At 43.0% G+C, this 23,040-nt stretch overlaps 1 protein-coding gene across 7 annotated transcripts in view; it reads left to right on the plus strand.

The window, feature by feature from the left end:
- Positions 1-23,040, plus strand: part of ZNF235 (zinc finger protein 235) — a 58,533-nt gene that overhangs the window by 2,560 nt on the left and 32,933 nt on the right. For 5 of the 7 annotated variants that reach the window (XM_067717972.1, XM_067717977.1, XM_067717973.1 and 2 more), the window contains exons 3-5: positions 15,341-15,403; positions 18,843-18,969; positions 19,776-19,871. In XM_067717972.1, coding sequence (XP_067574073.1) covers positions 15,341-15,403; positions 18,843-18,969; positions 19,776-19,871 — 286 coding nt within the window. Of the gene's footprint in view, positions 1-12,660; positions 13,217-13,314; positions 14,662-15,340; positions 15,404-18,842; positions 18,970-19,775; positions 19,872-23,040 lie in introns of those variants that run through there. The other 2 variants (XM_067717975.1, XM_067717976.1) reach the window with 2 other exon arrangements.

A 23,040-nucleotide genomic window follows, 5' to 3' on the forward strand; every position in this document is an offset into this window, starting at 1 on the left:
AGAGGTTCCTTGAACAATGGCTTATGCTGAGGGTCACACAGCCAGGAAATGGCAGAGCCAGAGTTAAGTCCCAGCAGCCTGGTTCCATCGCCTGGGCTCTTGGCCAGCATATTCTGCTTTCATTAGGATGTCAAGTAGGCTTAGAAGTTTTTGAGGATGAGGTCAAAACCAGGAGAAAACATATTGAAGCAGAGGATGTTTAAGCTGAGAATAATTAAAGTCTAAAAGCTAGATGAGCAGGAAGAGGCCATGGTAAAAGAGGAACAGCCCAAGGAGAGGCCTGGAGGCTTTTGTGGGAAAGCAAGTGGAATACTAAGGCCAGAAATTCCGTGTGGTGAGAGGGAGAGAAAAGGTCTGACCTGGAAAGTTTCTGTGAATTGTGTGTTTATTTTAAAGGCGCAGGGGAGCCATAGAGGTATGTCATGCAAGAACAAAACCACATTTCCATCTTAGGCAGAACCCTGGCAACGAGAAGGGGAGCTGATTGATTAGGGGCAATATTCTGAGCACTTAAGGCTCAGACTCCGGATCCAGACCTGCTAGTTTTGAGCTCTAACACTTACTCAGTGACCTTGGGCAAGTTACTTAATCTCTCTGTGCCTCAGGGTCAAAGATGTAAAATACAGACAATATCATTACATATTTCATGAGGTTACTGTATGGGTTAAAAGAGACTATATATCATCGGTTGGATTATATATAGGTGCTGGAGTCTGGCAAAAACTAAATATATGTAAGACATTTTATTTTGTAATATCAAGCATGACAAAAGCAAGAAGTTTTCAGAAGGAATATGTAGAGCACATAGAGATATTTCAAGGTATCCTCTTCTCTCTCACCCCCTTCACTTTGAAACTTGGATGCTATCTTACCTTTGAACAAACATAAATATTCTATACGAAGGCTTCTTTTATTTTTTTAATTGAAGTATAGTTGATTTACAATGTTGCGTTTCTGCTGTACAGCAAAGTGATTCAGTTATACATACATACATATATACATTCTTTTTCATATTCTTTTCTATTATGGTTGATCACAGGATATTGAACATAGTTCCCTGTGCTATACAGTAGGACCTTACTGTTTATCCATTCTATATGTAATAGTTTGCCACTGCTAATCCCAAACTCCCAATGCATCCCTCCCCGTTGGCAACCATAAGTCTGTTCTCTCTGTCTGTGAGTCTGTCTCTGTTTGTAGATAAGTTCATGTGTGTCATATTAGATTTCACATATAAGTGATATCATATGGTATTTGTCTTTCTCCGTCTGACTTACTTCACTTAGTATGTTAAGTTCTAAGTCCATCCGTGTTGCTGTGAATGGCATTAGTTCATTCTTTTTTATGGCTGAGTAATATTCCATTGTATATATATGTACCACATGTTCTTTATCCGTTCATCTGTTGATGGACATTTAGGTTGTTTCCATGTCTTGCTTATTGAAGACTACTTTTTAAATATCTGCTTGGGAATTCCCTGGCGGTCCAGTGGTTAGGACTCCGCGCTTTCACCGCCAAGGGCCTGGATTTAATCCCTGGTTGGGGAACTAAGATCCCACAAGCTGCACAGCACGGCCGAAAAAAAAAATCTGCTTAACATGATTTCTTTATCCTTTGAATTCAGAATGTTTCAGCACAGGGAGGGGCTTATAAGAATTGCCTCTATTTTTTTTTTTTTTTAAGTTGATCTGGTAGATCTAAAATCAGGTCTGCCTTTCCACTCTGGGTATTTGCCTCCAGTGGCACTAAGAAACCATGATGCTTCTCTTTCTTCTTAGAGATTGCTCCACTGGTATCTATAATGGAGAGAAGAGGGAAGGTGGAAGTCAGGAGGCCTGGATGCTGGGCTTAGCTCCCTTCCTGGCTCACTGGGAGCCCTTGGGCAGTTAGTTCCCTTACTCCTAGTGAGGCAGGTTGTGTAGGGGCTGGGAGCAAGGACTCAGGCCACAAATCATCTGGGTTCATCCCCTAGTGCAGTGGTTCTCAGCCCTGACTGCATCCTGAAATCACCTGGGGAGCTTTCCAAAATTACAGATGCCTTGACAGATTCTAATTTAGTTTTAGCAGGGCCTAAGCATTTTTTTTTTTTTTTTTTTTTTTTTTTTTGCAGTACGTGGGCCTCTCACCGCTGTGGCCTCTCCCGTTGCGGAGCACAGGCTCCGGACGCGCAGGCTCAGCGGCCATGGCTCACGGGCCCAGCCGCTCCGCGGCATGTGGGATCTTCCCAGACCGGGGCACGAACCCGTGTCCCCTGCATCGGCAGGCGGACTCTCAACCACTGCGCCACCAGGGAAGCCCCTAAAGTAACCAATTTTATATGGATGGGCTGACATTTGAGTGGGGAACCTGAAGGAAGGGAGGGGTCATCCACATGAGGGTTCCAGACACATTATAAGTCCATTTTCACAGTTGGCTTTCAGAGTTTGCATTGAGCCCTGTTCTCTTCATTCTCCCAGACTCTGTCTCTGTTGTAAAAGATTAGCTTCCAGGTTTTTGCTTTTTTTTTTTCCCGGAATTTATGGAGCTCTGAATTACTGCTAGGTTTTTAAAACCACGTATGTTACCACATCAGCTTTCTTTCCCCTTAATTCTCATGGGAGAAATATCCCAGCAAGAGCTGAAGGACCACTCTCTGCTTTCACACTGCATTCCAGGCAGTGGGTGATAAAGGTACTTTGCTCCCAAGCTTGCAAGTTATTCCAACCATTCCAAGGCCTCACAGCCCCTTAGACATTAGCATAAGTTTCCAGTGTGATGTTCTAAGGCAAAAATGACTTTAAACTCTGTCTGAAAAATCCCCTGCTAATCCCATCTGTGAACATTTTATTAACTATTTCGAGTAGGGCCCTGATGTCCAGATGTGTAGGTTGTGCAGCGTGGCCCAGATTCTGAAACATTCAGCTCAGCAGAGTTATGTAGAGCCTGTTCATCAAGCCCCTGCCACGACAACAGAAGAGACAACTTTTTTTTTTGAAGTATAGTTGATTTACAATGTTGCGTTAATTACTGCCGTGCAGTAGTACATATATATATATTCTTTTTTAAAATATTCTTTTCCATTATGGTTTATCATAGGATATTGAATATAGTTCTCTGTGCTATACAGTAGGACCTCATTTATCCATTCTGTATATAAAAGCTTACATCTGCTAACCCCAGCCTCTCACTCCGTCCCTCCCCCAACCCCCTCCCCCTTGGCAACCACCAGTCTGTTCCAGAAGAGACAACTTTTTTTTTTTAAAGATTTAATTTTATTTATTTTTGGCTGCATTGGGTCTTCATTGCTGCACATGGGCTTTCCCTAGTTGTGGCGAGCGGGGGCTACTCTTCGTTGTGGTGCACGGGCTTCTCCTTGCAGTGGCTTCTCTTGTTGCGGAGCACGGGCTCTAGGCGCGCGGGCTTCAGTAGTTGTGGCACAAGGGCTCATTAGTTGTGGCTCACGGGCTCTAGAGTGCAGGCTCAGTAGTTGTGGCACACGGGCTTAGTTGCTCTGCGGCATGTGGGATCTTCCTGGACCAGGGCTCGAACCCGTGTCCCCTGCATTGGCAGGTGGATTCTTATCCACTGGGCCACTGGGAAAGTCCCCAGGAGAGACAACTTTTTTTTTTTTTCTTTTTTCGGTACGCGGGCCTCTCACTGTTGTGGCCTCTCCCGTTGTGGAGCACAGGCTCCGGACGCGCAGCCTCAGCGGCCATGGCTCACAGGCCCAGCCGCTCCACGGCATGTGGGATCTTTCCCGACCAGGGCATGAACCCGCATCCCCTGCACTGGCAGGCGGACCCTCAACCACTGCGCCACCAGGGAAGCCCAAGGAGAGACAACTTTTAATTGACTGTTCTTACAGGGTGGGAAGTAAAGTTCTCAAAACAATTCCTCTGAAGTCATGTAACAGTGAGATGAAAAATTGAAAAAAAAATCTCAAACGTTTAGGTGTCTGTCTAAATTTAGAAACTTAGGAATCATAGTAACGATAAACAGTTTAGAAATTTCTAAACCTGAAATTATTTTGGAGGTAATCAAGAACTCACAATAGTTGTGAGACAACTCGTAGTCAATATCAATCTAGAAAAATAAGACTAGGTTTCCAGAAATCTAGGTTGTGCAGAAATTTCCAGACATGTTTTAAATATCTAGATTTTAAACTTCTAGTTTTAAATATTTAATATTTAGACTATATAACATAAGCCCAAATGTGCTAGAGTATTGACTATGTTATTGGTTTTCATTAAAATTTCCACTTAATGTAACTACATCATTTATTATGTAAGATTCTACAGGACTTTAGTGAAACTCAGTTAAAAAAGAAGCGCAACAAGTTATCAGTATGTATCAAACCCAAAACCTCTCTCAGTCTAAAACTGACACACATAATACTTAATTCTCCCTTGTGACTTAATCTTTTCTATAGCACAAACTCTTCTAAACTCTGCCTCAAAATATTCTCCATGAAGGAGCACAACCTCTAAATATATGGTATTTCCATCTGCTTTTCTCATTGTAATTCCATTACCATAAGGAGTGAATTCTTTTGCCAAAACTTGTGAAGTTTCAGTCTTCATTGAGGTGGAATTTTTTGGTTGGTTTTCTTTTCATTTGTTTGTTTTTAGTTGTTTGTTAGTGTTGTCTTTTTTGTCACTTTGCAGCCAATTGATTTCTAATTTGGTCTTCAGTGGGTCTCACTTAATGCCAAGTGGAGCCTAGTGGACCACTTACTGCTTTCTGAAGCCTTGTAAATCAGAGAACATGTTACATGGTGAAAAACGTAAGCTGAACCTTCCCAGAGTTTATTAAAGTTTACTTTTGTGTCCTAAGTGCGAAATCTTGAAATCTCTGAACAAGGCAGGTCACTTGTCCACATTTCTGAATTCTCTGTCCTCATAGGAGGCAACAAAGAAAGTGAGGTGGAAACAAAGAGCTTTCCTGCTAGCAGTTCTAGCAACAACTTGCCAGTGATTTAACCAGGTGTCAAAAGTCTATGATAGATGGTTCTCATTTCCAGAAACGAGGCAATTCCTCCTGTAAGTATAGGCAGGAGCACTGGCTCAGTTTTCTGAAGACAAAAATCATATCTTAAACCATAAAGGGGGTAGTTCCAATAATGTAAAAAATTCAGCTTCCCTCCTCGTGAGGCTCGCATTCTTGGTGGAAAACATGTCTGACCCAAGCACAGGATAATAAGAGTAGATGTCAGCAAGTTCCCATGAAAAAAGAACCATGAGGGCTTCCCTGGTGGCGCAGTGGTTGAAGGTCCACCTGCCAATGCAGGGGACACGGGTTCGTGCCCCGGTGCGGGAGGATCCCACATGCTGCGGAGCGGCTGGGCCTGTGGGCCGTGGCCACTGGGCCTGCATGTCCAGAGCCTGTGCTCCGTGGCGGGGGAGGCCACAACAGTGAGAGACCCATGTACCGCAAAAAAAAAAAAAAAAGAACCACGAAGTATGATTGGTGTGTTGGAAGCTTGGTTGTATCTTAGACCACTATGACATTCAGAGAGTTTGCAAAAGAGAGAAATCTCATAACTCCAGTAATTATGGAAAAGCCAGAATGAAGCTATTAACCAGTGATCAGCACAGAATAATTCACACAGCAAAGAAAAGCTGCCAGTGTCCTGCGTGTGCAAAAGCCTTCAGTAATGTCTCCAACTTTGATCTTCATCAGTGAGTCTGCTTCAGAAAGACGCTTTACACATGTAACAAATGCGGGAGAGGCTTCTGTTACAGCTCAGCTCATTGTATTCATTGGAGGCTTCACATGGGAGGAAAATGCTTTAGGTGTGGTAAGGGCTTCGTTCAGAGCTCACTAATATGGGAAAGGCTTTAGCTGTAGATCAGCACTTAGTGTTCACTGCAAAATCCAGACCGGAGAGAAACGCTATTAACTGTCGAGTGCGGTAGGGCCTTTGTTCACACCTTGCATCCTCAGGGCCATTAGAGAATCCACACTGAGGAGAAACCCATCAACCCTGATGTATGTGGGCGGAGCTTCCGTCATGCACCCGCACAGAACGCTTACTGGAAAGTTCACGTGGGAGAGAAACTGTCCAAATGTGAGGAAAGCAGGAAGGGCTTCATTTGTAGCTCAAATCTTTACATTCATCAGGGGATTCCCCACGGGATAGAAACCCTGTAAACGTGAGGAATCTGGTAAGGCCTCTGCCAGCTCTAACACTCCTAGGCCTATCATAAAATCCGCACTGGAGAGCAACCGTGTGTATCCTGAGTAAGTGATGAGGGCTTCAGTCTTCAGGCCCGTCAAGGAGTCCACACTGGAGAGAAACACATGTGAGCCTGTGGGAAGCACTTCAGGAGAAACTCCCATTCTGAAATCCATCTGGTAGTCCATACAGGAGAGAATCCCTATTTTTTAAAAAAGAGCTGCTTCTATCAATTCATATTTTAAAGTTCATCAGAAGGCACTGAATTGAAGGAAACCTTATAAGCGTGAGGAGTAGGGGCAGGGCTTGAAGTTGGAGTTTGCGATGTCAGGTTCAGTTTTCTACCGGTGAGAAACCATACAAATGTAAGGAGTGTGGAAAAGACTTCAGTCACAGTGAAGATCTTAAAATTCATTGTAGGCTCCACACAGGACAGAAACTCTGTAATTGCAAGGACTGTGGAAAGGGCTTCGGTCAGGCCATTCTGGTCCATCAGAGAGACAGCAGTGAAGAGAAAACATTCAGATGTGAGAAGTAAAGGGTAAAGACTGTGTCAGAATCTACAGCCTCAAGCCTGCCAGAGAGCCCATACTCGGGGTTGGGGGCATGGGGAGAAAACCATCAAATTGTGAGGCGTGTGGGAAAGTCTTCACGGATTAATTGGAGGACACACATGGAAGAGAAACACTATAAATAGGGGATGTGTATTGAGTGCTTCGGTGACATCTCAAGACCTCAGCTTCATCATAGTCTCCACTCTGGAGAGAAACCATACAGATATGAAAGTGTATACACTATGGTTTTCAGATGGTTCTTGTGACTCCAGAATCATCAGACTGTTCACACAGCAGAGAAGCCTTACCATTATGAGCTGTGCGGTCAGCGCTTCAGTTGGAGGTCACATTTTGTACATCATCACATTTATCCAGGATGAATTTTGAAGAAGTGATGAGAGTGGGAGGAACTTTATCAGAGGATCCACGGAGGGAAACAGTTCTATGAAATGGTGTCTGTCAAAGACCTCAGTGAGGTCTAAATTCATCTAATCCTTTGGTCAAATAGGAGAGAAAATATTTTCATTAAAGTCTGTGTTTCAGGGACTTTCCCTGGCGGTCCAGTAGTTAAGACTGCACTTCCACTGCAGGGGACACGGGTTCAGTCCCTGGACGGGGAACTAAGATCCCGCATGCTGCGTGGCCAAAACAAAATAAAGTCTGTGTTTCAGCCATAGCTCGACACATCCCAGTGGTTAAGAGCCCACACAGCAGAGAACCCTCGTAAGTGGTACACTAAGGACATCAGTCAGAACGGTGGCATTTATCACACATTACTCAGGAGGGAGGCCTTAGAAAGGATGACTATGATCAGGTCCTTAAAAGTGTGATCATAGACATGCCAAAACTGATTTCCACTAGGATGTAAGCTCCATGAGGCAGAGCTTTTGTTCACTGCTGAAGCCACACAGCATTGCTTAGTGCTTTGTAGGTGTGCTCAGAACTTGTTTGTTATATGATTAAAGAGAGAAAATGTATATAAAAGGGAGAAAATTATATTAGGTTCATCTGAAGAATTTCATATAAAATATATTCAGAAGAACCCAATGGTCTTAATAAAACTAATTCAAGTAGATAGTCAAAATGCAGAAGACCAATGGTACTACAATTCATCATCTAATTTGGTCTTACACTGGTGTGTGATTGGCTCCTGTTCTCTCCCCAGCCTTTGTTCTTACAGTGAGTGGGAAGATTTCGGGGCTGATCAAGGAAAAAGATATGACCAGGAAGTGGCAGTGGTACCCAATCAGGTTCATCGGGATGGTACTTTGATAAGATCGCATGTGTGAAGGGAAGTCTCAGAGCATGAGACCTTACAGAGACTACAGTGGGTGGCCACCACCACCACTGAGAAGAGAAAGAGGGCAAGGGAACTTCTGGGGCAGGTGGGGATTGGAGGGGGGCTGCTTACAGGTCTAAGTGATGTCGCTCGGCAGTACAAGGCAGAGCCTTGGGGTCAGAGAACTCCGAAAGGCAGCAGCTGCTTAGGGTCTGTTACAGCGCCAGGGTTTGTCTTAATCTCTGGCTAGCAGATGTTGGATGCAATTTTGCAGAGTGTACAAAATAAGCAGGCTCCAAATGACTTAAAATGTGCTCATTTGGGCTGTATTAAAGTAATTGATTACATGAGGATTTCAGTTTGGCACCAGCAGGCTTTTGAGCTCATGGTCCCAGGCGGCTGTAAAGACGTAAATAACATAGAACAACAAGGTCCGACTGTATAACACAGGGAACTGTATTCAATATCCTGTGATAAACCATAATGGAAAAGAATATGAAAAAGAAGAGATATATATATATGTACACACACATGTATAACTGAGTCACTTTGCTGTACAGCAGAAATTAACATTGTAAATCAACTATACTTCAATTAAAAAAAATAAACAACATAGGGCCAATAAACAGGGGCTATTGTTGGCTAATTTACAAAACAGTTCTCAAATTGGGTTCTTAGTATTTGGGACTCTGTTTCATATTCCATCTCTTGTAAACAGTCTGAATTCAGCTATCCTTTATGATTTTTGTGATGGTATAGCCTGGCTAAAAAATTACTTTTGTTAATCTTTCACTAACTGGATACTCCATAACACTTAAATCTTTTGACCCCACTAGGGTGTTAAAGTAGAATTTTACTGTAACACTTAGAAAGTGTCAAAAGTATTTGCTAATGACAAAAGTTGTCACAGTAAACTTTAAACTCATAATTCGTTCTTTTATTCTTCATCTTTTCATTGAGGCTTTGATGTGATTATATTCAGAGTGCTATAGCATTTCTCCCATCAACATTTGTTAGGTAGGGCTGTGTTGGATTTGAAGAATATTAACTTTGTCAAGTTCCCTATCCAACGTTCCCCCTCCTAATCCTCAAGAAAAAAAATTTTTTTTAATTGTTGCATGTGGTCATTTTATTTTCAAATTTTTCATTATTGGTGTAGGCTTGACATTCTTACACAGTTTTCTCTATGGGTAGCTGTAAAAAATGTATAAATTTCAGAGAGGAGTTAGTATATTTTGAAATGTTTAATGTGTATCTCTCTTCGATCTGCAAATCTTAGAACAGTAATTTAAATTTAAATTAGGAAATTTAAAGCATAGAAAAGATAAGTACCATGAATGATGTCACTAAGTTTTCAACAAGTGGATATAACGAGTGTTCCTCAATAAGAATTTGCGTAAGATTTGATATACTTTGATATGCTTTTAATAACATGGAGCTGTTAAAATGATGGCACAAACATGACGGGATATAATCGGATTTACGGAAAATAGGTTCTGTCTGCAGATTAATATCAAAAACGTGAACATGTGTACGTGTGTATATGTGCATCAGATAGCATGTGAAGGACACCTTGTATAAACAACGACTTGTTCTGATAAGGATTTTATGGAATGTTTCTTCTACTTTTTAGATTTTGCAGTGAATGTCAGTTTACTCAAGCAATAAATCTGTGTAAAATGGGATCTCTGAAATTATCAAGTAAACTCACCCACACTCTTTCAAGTGAGGTCATCCGCCTTAGAGCTACAGAGCTGTGTTCTTATGGCTGCCTCTCCTCCTGGGGAGAATCTCGCCACTGCCTAGATTCGGGGGCTGGGACAGTGACCCGCTTCTCATGGAGTGCGACCTCTGCTGGATGAGCAGGATACTGCACTGGTCTTATTTGCCAGCCTCTCCTGGTTGATAAAACGATGTTCTGGAGTTGCTGCTTCCTGATGATACGGAAATAAATGGAACCAGCACAGAACCAGAGGGCACCTTGGTTCCACCTAGGTCATGAGGCTACTCCTTCTCTTTAGGCTTATAGCTCTTAGGAGCGACAGCATTTGCTGCTTAGCAATTCTGTTTCATTTTGAGTATTTTCCTCCTGTGGGGCAATACTGTCTGAATTCATGCTCATCCTTCCTTTTGCCCTGACAAGTAAGTGATATCTAGCTTCAGTACAGAACTGTTGGCTTGCTATTAGTAAGTAGAAGGTGCTTCAACTTACTTCTGTGTTCCTGTTTTGTAGAGGAAAAGTTCAATATCAATGGATTCTTTTGCTTTTATGAGTAGCTTGTTCTTTCTGCTTGGAGGGTTCTAAGATTTTCACTTTAATCTTAGAATTCCAGAATTCTGCCAAGATGGGAATTTTTTGTTTTCTCATCAATCCAGGCATGACCTTTGGTAGCCTTATCAGTCTGCAGCGTTGTTTCTTCAGATCAAGAAAATGTTCATTCATTATCTAGTTCATTATTTTCTTGCCTCTGTTGTTTCCTTCTCCAATTTTCAGAATTCCTTTTACTCACATGATAGATTTCCAGGATATACGTTTCACATCTCCTCTCTTCCCATCATTGATTCCAGCTGATTGTATTTCTGTGCTGTATTTTGAGAAATTTCTTTCACTCAGTCTTTGAGATTACTATCTTTGCCCTCATCATTGGTAATCCTCCCCTTAAATTCATCTACTTTCAATTGGTAAATTGGAGATGGAACTTAGATGAGTGTGTGTGCCCTTGCCCATGCACTTATGGACACATACATGCTGAACTTCAGTTTCCTTAAATAATCCTATTATCATTTTTTTTAATTCAAGTTTCATCCCTCTCCTCTTGCAGCTCAGTTTCTGCAGGTGTGTGTTTTTTGTTCCAGCTAGTTTTCTGTCTTGGTTATTGGGACATCTAGGTGACAGCAGACATCTAGGTACTAGAAAATAGAATTATATCAATCCCCATGAGTGCGGTGACCCTATCTCCCAGTTGTCTATAATAGTGCCAGATTATATCTATTGCCTTAGTGTAATTAGGAACGGTACCCGTTTTCACTTTCAAAAATGTCCCAATTTAGGGAATTCCCTGGCCATCCAGTGGTTAGGACACTTTCACTGCCAGTAACTAAGATCCTGCAAGTCGTGTGGCCAAAAAAATAAAATAAGTCCACTGTTTTTCACATATTTGCTGTTATTTTTTTTCCTATTCAAAGGTGTTTTGCCCGGGATTTGTATTGGCTTCATTTGGTCTTTGTTCAGGTGTTTCTAGTTCTACCTATGAAGTGGTCTCTTTGTCAAAAGAGATGAACTTAAATCTAATCAGTAAGCTGGGATGAAGTGAGAGAGTGGCATGGACTTATATACACTACCAAATGTAAAATAGATAGCTAGTGGGAAGCAGCCGCATAGCACAGGGAGATCAGCTCTGTGCTTTGTGTCCACCTAGAGGGGTAGGATAGGGAAAGTGGGAGGGAGACGCAAGAGGGAGGAGATATGGGGATATATGTATACGTATAGCTGATTCACTTTGTAATACAGCAGAAATGAACACACCATTGCAAAGCAATTATACTCCAATAAAGATGTTTAAAAAATTAGGACATTTCATATCAGGCCATTTAATAAATATTTTTCAAAATGTGAACTGCAAAAAAAAGTCTAATTAGGCCTTTAGATTTAAATTTTACTTGATAGGAAACACATAGGCTAGAAGAAGAAATTATTTAATGACACAAAAAATAAACAATGGAGTGAAACTGAGCAGGACCCTCTGGGGTCCTCCTGGGCACAAATGCCTTTCTGTCATCCCCATCCCCCCCTTTGTCAGTTTTTGAAAACTTTCATAATAAAAAGCTACAAAATATATTCCCTGCCTAGGAGAAAAACCATGGTTTCCTGGTTCACTTGGCTTATTCACTCACCAGACACTATTTATATCAGGAGCAGAATAGAAATATATACTGAAATGTCTGAAGCCAAATGAATTAGAAAACAATTCAGGATTTTATATATGCACACATCACAATATTAAATTCCCTGCAACGGAGCTGCTTTTGTTTGACATAACAACCACTATGTTTTTTTAAAATGAAGTTCAAGATATTTCGCTTTTACAGCCTAATCGATGTGTGTATAGCCTTTTTGCAAATTCTTAGCATATTGGAATGAACCGCTCATTCCGCAGAACCCTCTCAAGAGCCCTTAGGTGCCTTGCTGAATAAAGGAAGCAAAGGAGTCAAAACACTTTATTCCAACCTCTCCCTTCCCCCCAAGACAGACAGCTTGGAAACTGAAGACTGAAACTTCCTACCTATCTACCTTCCCTCCCGCAATTTACTGTGTACATTAACATAACTAGTCAGTTTTACTAGCATGCCTTTACTATTCCAGAAGATTCCTGCCCAAATTGCTTGATTGTTCATTAAAGGAGCTTCCACAAGCACCCATCAACTCTTCTATCTCTTTAAAGAACATCAACAGTTTGCACCTGTAGGTTCCTCGCCTACAAAAATCCTTGCTCTTCCCACCAATCCTGGACTGCAGCATCATGACCGTCATGCAATCCCATTCGTCTTTTGCACTGAAAGACGCCGCCTTAAACCACACTTCCAATTCTCAGTGAATTCCAGCCTTGTCTTCCTGGCTCCGCGGACACTGTCAAGGTGCGGAAGCTCTGTGGAGGTGGTGTCACCAGGTAGCAATAAACTATGTTTTTGTCTCATTAACAGGTTTTATTGCTGATATTTGGGGAGTCAGCATTGGAAACAAGTTTGAAATCCAGTGTTCCTTAAGTTCTGTGTTAGGCAGTTCCGCCTAGGTCACTTTTACGTTTCCCACTTTTTAGTCTACCCTTTGCCTCCGCTAAAAATGTTGGGTTTTAACTTATTTTCGTAATACAAGCCTCTCTTTTCTCTTATACGGCCGCATTTTTAAAAAATTCGCAATTATTGTTACCCAAAAAACTATCTGCTTACGTTATTTTCTCATGAGCTTTAAGAAATGAGTAAAACAAAAGGAATCTGACAGTTCCACCAAAAGTGACTAAATCCGAGCCCGCTCCACAGTCAAAACCCAAGACAGCTGGTGCGAAGAGCGGTTCTGCGAACTTCATTCTGGGAAATGTAGTCCAGGAGGTTCGTGAAATCTGAGGCGCTTCCGCCTGGGGATTCTGGGAAGTGTAGTCCGGGAACTGTGTGTGGCCCGAGGCACTTCCGCTCCGGGAAGGCGAGGTCGGGGCCGAGATTACTCCTAGGGCGGTGAGTTAACCCAGCGTCCCTGTGATCCCTCCGAGCCTTCTCGGACTCTGCATGGGGCCACCCGGTCCTCGCTCTTGGGGCAGGGAAGCCGCGGCGAGCGGCGGAGGGCGGGAGGGGGCAGCGGCGGCGGTGTGCGTTCCCTCGGCGAACCTCCCGCGTCGGGGGCGGGCTCGCGTCCTACATTGAGTTTGACGGTCTCCCGCGCTCTCTGCTCCCCCAGTCCTCCTACCGCTACTACGGGCCAGCTCTGTTTCTTGCGGTAAATTATTGAGCGGGTTGCTTAATCTCTCTCTGCCTCAGTTTCCTCCGGTTAGTTCCTTCCCAATGATGTTCTTTTGAGGATTAAGTGAGATTATATTTTAAAAGCTTAAGAACAGTGCCTAGTGCACGGTAAAATGTTGGATGTTACCATAAATTCAGTGATAATACTTAAGCGCCCTGTTGTTGGGAAGCTCCTGCGAGCCTGGGATGGGGTCGGAGCTCCAGCTGCAGACCCATTGTGCCTTCCCTGATCACTGAGGTGGGTTTGTTCTTGGATTCCTGGATTCTTTCTGGACGCTTGTTTAGGAAGGAGAGTTATCTTCCGCTGGATCCTGGGAAAAGTCCTCTGTGGTTTATCCCAGACCGAGAAATGATCGTGGTCACGGCTTTGCACAGTGCCTGCGATGTAGCCAGGCTTCAGTTAAAAATGTTTAGTATTGTGTAACAACCCCGTATTGTTAATTTAAATGCAACACGATTTCTTAGTTTTAGGTTTTTATTAGTCATTGTTTACCTTCATGCAATGCGAGAAGAAACTTCGTTCTTTCAGCTTAATAACACGTGCAAGTAGTTACACCTATTAAGGGGAAAAAAACCCGTGGCAATTTAACGTTCATTAACAACAGCACAAACCATCTGTGAGACCACCAGTCAGAATTAGGCTTTTTTTGGAGAGTAAGGGTAAGTAAAGGGACATAGTCATCTCTGAAGTCTGTGTTTCCTAAGAGTCATCTTCTGTAAAGCAGATTCGCAAAGGCAGTTTTATGAATCTTAAGAGCACCTACTTGTCTGAAGCTGCAGGAGGGAATTCTGGCATTATTATACCCATTTACAGGTAGACTGGATTGAGGCACAGAGAGATTAATAACTTGCTCAAGGTTTATGCGACTAGTAAGTAGAAAGTGATAAGTAGAAATAATAGAATTTGAACCCAGGCATTTTGGCCCTGATGTCAAAAGCTCAGCTTCTCTGTACACGGGTGTGGAATTGAATCTCGGAGACAGAGTTTTGGGTGAAGTAGAAAAGGATAGCTTTATTACTTTGCCAGGCAAAGGGGAACACGGTGGGCTCCTGCCTCGAAAAACTGTGTCCCCACTTGGAGAGGGTAGTGGGAAGTTTTATAGTAGTTTTTCAAGAAGGGCGTGATCAGCTCGTGGACATTCTCCTGATGAGTTGGCGGTGAGGTAAGTGGGAGTCGGCATCATCAACCTTCAGGTTCCAACTGGTCTGGGGTCTACATGCTTGTGGGCACCATACCATCATTAACTTCCCCCACCTGGAGGGGGTTTCAGTATCTGCAAAACAGCTCAAAGACATTGTTGTGTGTATCCATTGGTGGGGAAGCAGGACCTTGCCCCAAGGCTGCACTATTGTTTCTCTGGACTGTTTGTTTCTCCCTAGTCTCGCATCCCCGCTCTTCCCTAATGAACAGCTGCTTGAATCTGCCCATTGGAACTCAGGGTCATGGAGGCTGAATGAAGGCTATTTCCTGTAGTCAAAGAAATGGGGGACACAGAAAGGCTTTGTGCCCAGGAGCCCCACAGGGCCCTGCTCGGTATCAGCCCCATTAAGTTGTTGGTACTTCCCGTCTGCCTCTCATTTCCTCTAACAGCCAGCCTCAGGAATACTCTGGGAGCTACAAGAAACATGTGGGTGAGGGCTGTTTATGGACTGTTCATGAACTAAGGCAGCTGGCCGAGGAGGCCCAGGGGAAGCTGGAATCCAGCCCCTGTTCTCACTGGGTTATGTTGTCACTGCATTTGCCTAGAGAAAGGGGCCCCTCTTCCAGATCACACGAAGTACCACGTGGACTAGCACAGTTCCCAGTATCTCTCTCATGATGGCTTTCTTTCCCTTCCCCAGTTTTGCCTTCCCAGAACTCGGCCTTTCCCCAGCAGGAAGAGGAAAAAAATGACCAAATTCCAGGTAAGTCAGGTTTGCTTTTCTGTTTCTTAAAATGACATCTCATTTCACAAAGACTGGACGCATTTTTCTCCTGCTCGGGAAGGGTAAAGGGAACCAAAGGCACTTGAGGAACTGTTGTATGGCGGCCCCTTGCTTTTTGTTTATTTCCACATAATGATGTGAAAATTAATAGATAATTTTTTAAAATAAAAATGTTCCCATAATCAATTACAGTCCAATATAAAACAAAAAGTTAAAAAAATAAATTCATTACCCCCCCAAAAAAAACAGTTCCCACGTTATAAACATGTTTACAAATCAGTTTTCATTTTCTCATATTCCTTTTCATTAGTGTTTACGTGTGTTGATTTGTAATCACAGTTTTCAATACCATTTTGGATTTTTATTTTTTTAATTTATTTAACTGTGCTTTTTGGCTGCATTGGGTCTTCGTTGCTGCGCGCGGGCTTTCTCTAGTTGTGGCGAACAGGGGCTACTCTTCGTGGTGGTGCGCGGGCTTCTCATTGTGGTGGCTTCTCTTGTTGTGGAGCATGGGCTCTAGGCACGCAGACTCAGTAGTTGTGGCGCACGGGCTCAGTAGTTGTGGCTCACGGGCTCTAGAGTGCAGGCTCAGTAGTTGTGGTGCATGGGCTTACTTGCTCCGTGGCTTGTGGGATCTTCCTGGACCAGGGCTCGAACCCGTGTCCCCTGCCTTGGCAGGCAGAGTCTTAGCCACTGTGCCACCAGGGAAGCCCCACATTTTGGATTTTTAAAATTGTGTAGCTCCCACAACTTGAAAGGTCAGTTCATTTTCCATAGTTTACCTAGTATTTTTTTCTGTTGTCCATATTTATGTGGTTTATGAACTTTCCCATTTTAAGATGTTTGCAGTGACCGTTTTCCTACATATAACCTTTCTTCCCAAACAGGAATTCTGAGAGTTCTGCCATTTTCTTCCTAAAAGTTTGGGAACTCAATTGTTTTCTCATGGGGAGCCTCATGTTTTGTGGCTGGAATGTCTAAAGCATGGTTTCATGCAGCAGAGTCCAGCTGATACTGAACTAAAAGAAAATAATTTTGTTTTCAAACAAGAGCTAGATTCTTTAATTCTAAGTTACACCACGTATGTATTGTAGTTAAGTACCTGTTTTGTTCACTGCCATGTTAGTATATGTTAAAGAGGTACCCACTGATCTTGAAAAGTCTAGTAGCAGCAGGGACTTGCCAGGCCTTTACTTCATGAAGCAGCTGTGTTAGGATATAGATGGTCTTATCTGCATTTAACAGAAACAGATTTGTGAACTTTCAGATCCCTGTGAAAATCCACTCAGTCCCCAGCTGACACTAAAGTTTCCATTGCCCGAGCCAGGACTTTCAGGTGTCCAATGAGGATGAGTGGAGAGACCCAGAAGAGGAGACTGCTCCACATGGGGCCCTGAGGCCACGTTGTGTGTATGCCTGGTGTGGCTGGAGGACTCCAAAAATAACACTGCCCTCAGTTCCTTTTCTGAGTGCCTGTCTCTTCTTTGCCAGATGTGTCAGCTAGTTGTTTAATACACATATGCTCAGGACTCCAGTCAGAACAAATGTCGAGATGGGCTAAGTCTTTAGACAGATAACTTTTTTTTTTTTTTTTTTTTTTGCTGAGCAGCTTGTGGGATCTTAGTTCCTTGGCCAGGGATTGAACCCGGGACCCTGGCAGTGGAAGCACCGAGTCCTAACCACTGGCCTGCCAGGGAATTCCCTAGAGAAATAATTTTAATTGTCATAAAGGAAAACACCATATGCTAAGGCATGAGACACAGGAAACAGGAGTGAGGGGTGAAGGTGGGAATTTGTACATGCTAGAAAAGGCTTAATATTCTTCATAGGAATCTTACTGATGCATCAGCTACCTCAGTAGGATTACAAGCAAGGCAAATGAACAAGCGATATGTGGGGGGAAAATACTGAAAGAGATGTTTTGATGAAGTTAAATAAATGGAAATTTTTAAAAAGAGCTGTTTTTATCACTTACCAAATTACCCAAGATTTAAGAAGTAAGATAGGGCTTCCCTGGTGGCACAGTGGTTGAGGGTCTGCCTGCCAATGCAGGGGATACGGGTTCGTGCCCCGGTCCGGGAAGATCCCACATGCCGCGGAGCGGCTGGGCCCGTTAGCCATGGCCGCTGAGCCTGCGCGTCTGGAGCCTGTGCTCCACAACGGGAGAGGCCACAACAGTGAGAGGCCCGCGTACCACAAAAAAAAAAAAAAAAAAAAGTAAGATAATGTCCAATTTGGGCCAGAGTATGGAGAATCAGGAACACTTTTGATCTGTGACAGGAAGAGTTAATTGGGAGAATTGCCATTTTACTAGCAAAGGTGCATATTTTTTTTGACAGTGTAGTTGCCACTTCTTGGAACTTAGCCTAAGGAAATAACCAGACAAGTTGGCTAAGTTGGCTAATGCGTTTTTTGCAGCATTATTAGTAAGTTTAAAATCTTAAATTATTGTATTGTTAATTATTTGGAACGGTTAAATGTATATTTTTTCACTTTTATGAAATACCATGCAGCCGTGAATAATGATGATAATAGTAATAGTGATGGCTGACATTTTTTGAGTATCTAACGTGATACTCCCTGGAGGTCCAAGTGGTTAAGACTCCACGCTTCCACTGAATGGGGCACAGGTTCGATCCCTGGTCGGGGAACTAAGATCCCGCATGCCGTGCAGCGAGGTGGGGGGAAAAAAAAAGTGTCAGATATATCCTAAACCCTTCGCATATTCTCATTTAATCCCATCAAGTACCCTATGATGGTGTGCCCTTGTACAGATGGGGAAATTGAGGTATTGAGAAGTTAGGTGACTTGTCCAAGGTCACAAAGGTGGTAATGGACAGAGCCTTAGAGTGTGAACTGAGGCAGTCAGTCTCCAAAGCCTGTGCTCTTAACCTTGACACTGAATGCTGCCACAGTTGACAGGTACAGCGTGTACCTGGGACAGAATGAACTACCTACCTGCCCCCCCGGAGGTACTGAAGGCTGTTTAGATTGGCAGTCATTGACAAAATAGTGGTACTGCCCAGTGAGAGAAGGAGATAGGCACTGTTATTGTAAATACCGTGGGGACTAAATTAACTCAACATTTCTTACAAAATTTGGGACTTTCAGTGAAATTGTAAAATGCGTGTATGCCTTAACGTAACCGTGACAGTTCTAGAGACACAGCTATATAAAGGGCACGTATATAAGGTTTTAAGATTTTTTCTTGTCGTTCCTTCCTCCACCGACCCCACCACTCCAGCATCTTTGGTGTAACTGTGGAAGGGGAAGAGGAGACGGTGTCCTAAGAAGAGTGGTTCAGGTCGCTTAGAATCTGGAACGGCCTCCCACATGCCTCCTCCACCTTCCCAGTGCTGCCCTGCTCCCAGGGGCGGTTGCTTGTAAGATTAAGGCTACATGTGTTTGGTGTCTGTAGGAGGCGGTGACCTTCAAGGACGTGGCCGTGACCTTCACGGAGGAAGAGCTGGGGCTGCTGGACTCCACCCAGAGGAAGCTGTACCGAGAGGTGATGCTGGAGAACTTCCGGAACCTGCTCTCAGTGGGTGAGGACGGGCGCCCTCCCTGTGACTTGGCATCGTTCCCCATGGGCCGGGTTTCCCAACCTCGGTACTACTGCCTTTTGGGGCCAGATGGTTTCTTTGTCATGGGGACTCTCCTGTGCATTATAGGATGTTTAGTAACATCCCTGGCCTCTGCCCGTGACTTCCAGGCTTTGGGACTCCTTAGAGACCCAGAGTTTTCCAGTCCCTTTGGAGCATAGAGACAAGATGTTTCTAGTCTTTGTTGCAAGGCAAACGTTTGTCTTTTGTAACTGCACTATAAGTGAACAGTTGAGCTTGGCTGCACCTGGCTCCTTATTTCATATTATATCTTTTTTTCATCCCAATCTCCTGATTTATCCCTCTCTCCCCCACTTTCATACCTTTTTTAATTTTTTTAAATTAATTTTTATTGGAGTATAGTTGCTTTACATATTTTATTTTTTTTAAGTTGGTGGGTCATGATCCATTGGTGGGGCATGAAATTAATTTAGTACAAAGTCTTGTAATAATGTAGAATAAAGTAGCAGTGTCAGAGCTCCTTAGCGAGAGTGGTGCACATCGTAGCAATAACTGCAGCGCTTGCAGTAAATACAGTGAGACTCTGCAAAGGACGTGATGACACAGGTCATTTAGTCTTTTGTTTCAGTGATTCGTGGGGGTAGTCACGTGTTTCTAATGAGAATGTATTTCTCACAACAGGTCTGACCAAAAATGTTCAATAAACTTTGGGGGGGTGGGCGGAGCCTTCCATCATGGGATTGGAACCAAAATTGTTCAGTACTTTTTTCCCTTTAATGTTTTCTCAGGGCACCAGTCCTCCAAGCCAGATATGATATCCCAGTTGGAGAGAGAGGAAAAACTTTGGATGACGGAGGTCCAGACCCAGAGAGGTGGGCATTCAGGTGAGGACCTCGCTGCCAGAGTCCCACTATCCTGCCTCTGTTCTGGATAATCTGTCTCTACTCTGTACGGCAGGCAAAGAGGCCCTTTGAAAGCCTCAGTCACATCACACTCCTCTACCTCAGGCCTTCCCCTGGCTCCCCATTTCACTCAAAATAAAATCCAGCATATTTGAGGGGCCCCTGTAGTGGTGTCCGTTCACCCAGCCTTAACAGCCTGCATTTTTCTCCTGTCATTTCCCCTTGCCTTGCCCTCTGCCAGCCTCACTGGTTCCTCAAATATGAGAATTACGCTTCTGCGTGAGGACCTTTTCATCTCTTTTCTCTGGCTGGGAGGCTGCTACCCCACAAACCTCCAACCCCTCCCTCCTGTTCATTCATGTCTCTGCTCGGAAGTTCATCTCACCTACAGCCTTCGTTGACCACCCCTTTTCAAATACCGTCTTCACTCCATCACCTTCATTTGTGTCTAAGTACGACACCTCCAGACTTCCTAGTATATATATATTTTTTTAATTGTAGAAAAACATAACAAAATTTATCATCTTAATCATCTTTAAGTATACAGTTCAGTGGTGTTAAGTACATTCACACTGTTGTGGAACCATCAACACTGTTCATCTCCAGAACTTTTTCATCTTCCCAAACAGAAACTATCCCCATTAAACAAGGCCTTGTTCTCTCCCTACCCGCAGGCCCTAGTAACCGCTGTTCTACCTTCTGTCTCTGTCATACAGTATTTGTCCTTTTGTGTCTGGCTTATTGCACTTAGCATGGTATCTCCGAAGTTCGTCCATGTTACGGTGTGTCAGAATTTCCTTTTTGAAGGCTGAATAATACCGTATTGTATGTATATAGCACATTTTCTTCATCTGTCGATGGACATTTGGGTTCGCAACCTTTTGGTTATTGTGAATAATGCTGCTGTGAACGTGGGTGTCCAGATATCTGTTTAAGTCTCTGCTTTTCATTCTTTTGTGTATATACCCCGGGTAGAAATGCTGGATCATGTGGTAATTCTCTAATTTTTTGAGACACTGCCATACTTCTTTCCATAGTAGCTGCAGCATTTTACATTCCCACCAGGAATGCAGAAGGGTTCCAGTTTGTAGCATCCTCACCAATACTTGTTTTTTGTTTGTTTTTTATAGTAGCCATCCTAATGGGTATGAAGTGGTATCCCATTGTTTTTGATTTGCATTTTTCTAATGATTCGTGATGTTTAGCATCTTTTTATATTCTTATTGGCCACATGTTTATCTTCTTTGGAGAAATGTCTATGCAAGTCTTTTGCTCGTTTTTGAATCAGGGTGTTTGTTGTTTTTAGGAGTTCTTCGTGTATTTTGAATATCCCTCATCAGGTATATGATTTACAAGTATTTTCTCTCATTCTGTGTGTGGCCTTTTTACTTTAGGGAGAACGTCTTTTTTTTTTTTTTTTTTTGCGGTACGCGGGCCTCTCACTGTTGTGGCCTCTCCCGTTGCGGAGCACAGGCTCCGGACGCGCAGGCTCGGCGGCCATGGCTCACGGGCCCAGCCGCTCTGCAGCATGTGGGATCTTCCCGGACCGGGGCACGAACCCGTGTCCCCTGCATCGGCAGGTGGACTCTCAACCACTGCGCCACCAGGGAAGCCCGGAGAAGGTCTTTTAATGCACAAAAGTTTTTAATTTTCATGACGTGAAACATGTCAATTTTTTTTGTTGTCGCCTGTGCCTTTGGTGTCATATCTAAGAAACCATTGCCAACTCCAACGTCATGCAGCTTTTACTGTTTTCTTCTGGGGGGTTTATAGTTTTAGCTCTTATGTTTAGGTCTGATGCATTTTGAGTTGATTTTTGTATATGGTGTAAGGAGGGGTCCAACCTCATTCTTCTGCGTGTGAATATCCAGCTTTCCCAGAATCATTTGTTGAAAAGATGGTCCTTTCCCCATTGAATGGTCTTGGCCCCCTTGTCCAAAATCATTTGACCATAAACCAGTGATTTATTTCTGGGCTCTCTGGTCTGTTGCCTTGGTCTGTTTGTATGTCTGTCTTGACGCCAATACCACACTGTTTTGGTTAGCTTTATAAGTTTTAAAATCAGGGTGTGAGTCCACCAGCTTTCTTCTAATTTTTCAGGATTGTTTTGGCTATTTGGGTTCCCTCGAGATTCCATATGAACTTTAGGATGAGTTTTCCTATTTGTGTGTTGGGATTTTGACAGGGATTGAATCTGTAGATCCCTTTAGGTAGCACTGACAAAGTAATATTAGATCTCCCTGTCTGTGAACATGAGATGTCACTCCATTTTTTTAATGTCTTTAATTTCTTTTACCAGTGTTTTGTAGCTTTCAGTGTACAAGCCTTTCACCTCCTTGGTTCATTCCTAAGTATTTTATTCTTTATGACGCTATTGTAAACGGAATTGTTTTATTTCGTTTTCAAATTGTTCATTGTGTATAGAAATGCGATTTTTTTAAATTGAAGTATAGTTGATTTGCAGTGTTAATTTACTGCTGTAGAGCAAAGTGATTCAGTTATACATGTATATACATTCTTTTTTTTAAATATTCTTTTCCATTATGGTTTACCACAGGGTACTGAATATATCAATAGTTCTCTGTGCTATATAGGAGGACCTTGCTGTTTATCCATTCTATATATAATAGTTTGCATCTGCCAATCCCAACCTCCCACTCCATCCCTTCCCCACCCCTCCACCTTGGCAACCATCAATCTGTTCTCTGTGTCTGTCATTCTGTTTCATAGATAGGTTCATTTTTTTTTTTATAGGTTCACTTGTGTCATTTTTTAGATTCCACATATAAGTGATATCATATGGTATTTGTCTTTTTCTGACTTTACTTAGTATGATAATCTCTAGTTCCATCCACGTTACTGCAGATGGCATTATTTCCTTCTTTTTAATGGCCGAGTACTATTCCATTGTATACATATACCACATCTTCTTCATCCAGTCATCTGCTGATGGACATTTAGGTGGTTTCCATGTCTTGGCTATTGTGAGTAGTGCTGCTGTGAACATACGGGTGCATGCATCTTTCTGAATTGTAGTTCTGTCTGGGTATGTGTGCAGGAGTGGGATCGCTGGATCATATGGCAATTCTGTTTTTAGTTTTCTGAGGAACTTCCATACTGTTTTCCACAGTGGCTAGAAATGTAACTAATT

The sequence above is a fragment of the Pseudorca crassidens genome, chromosome 20 (genome assembly GCF_039906515.1).
Source record: "Pseudorca crassidens isolate mPseCra1 chromosome 20, mPseCra1.hap1, whole genome shotgun sequence".
Classification (NCBI taxonomy): domain Eukaryota; kingdom Metazoa; phylum Chordata; class Mammalia; order Artiodactyla; family Delphinidae; genus Pseudorca; species Pseudorca crassidens.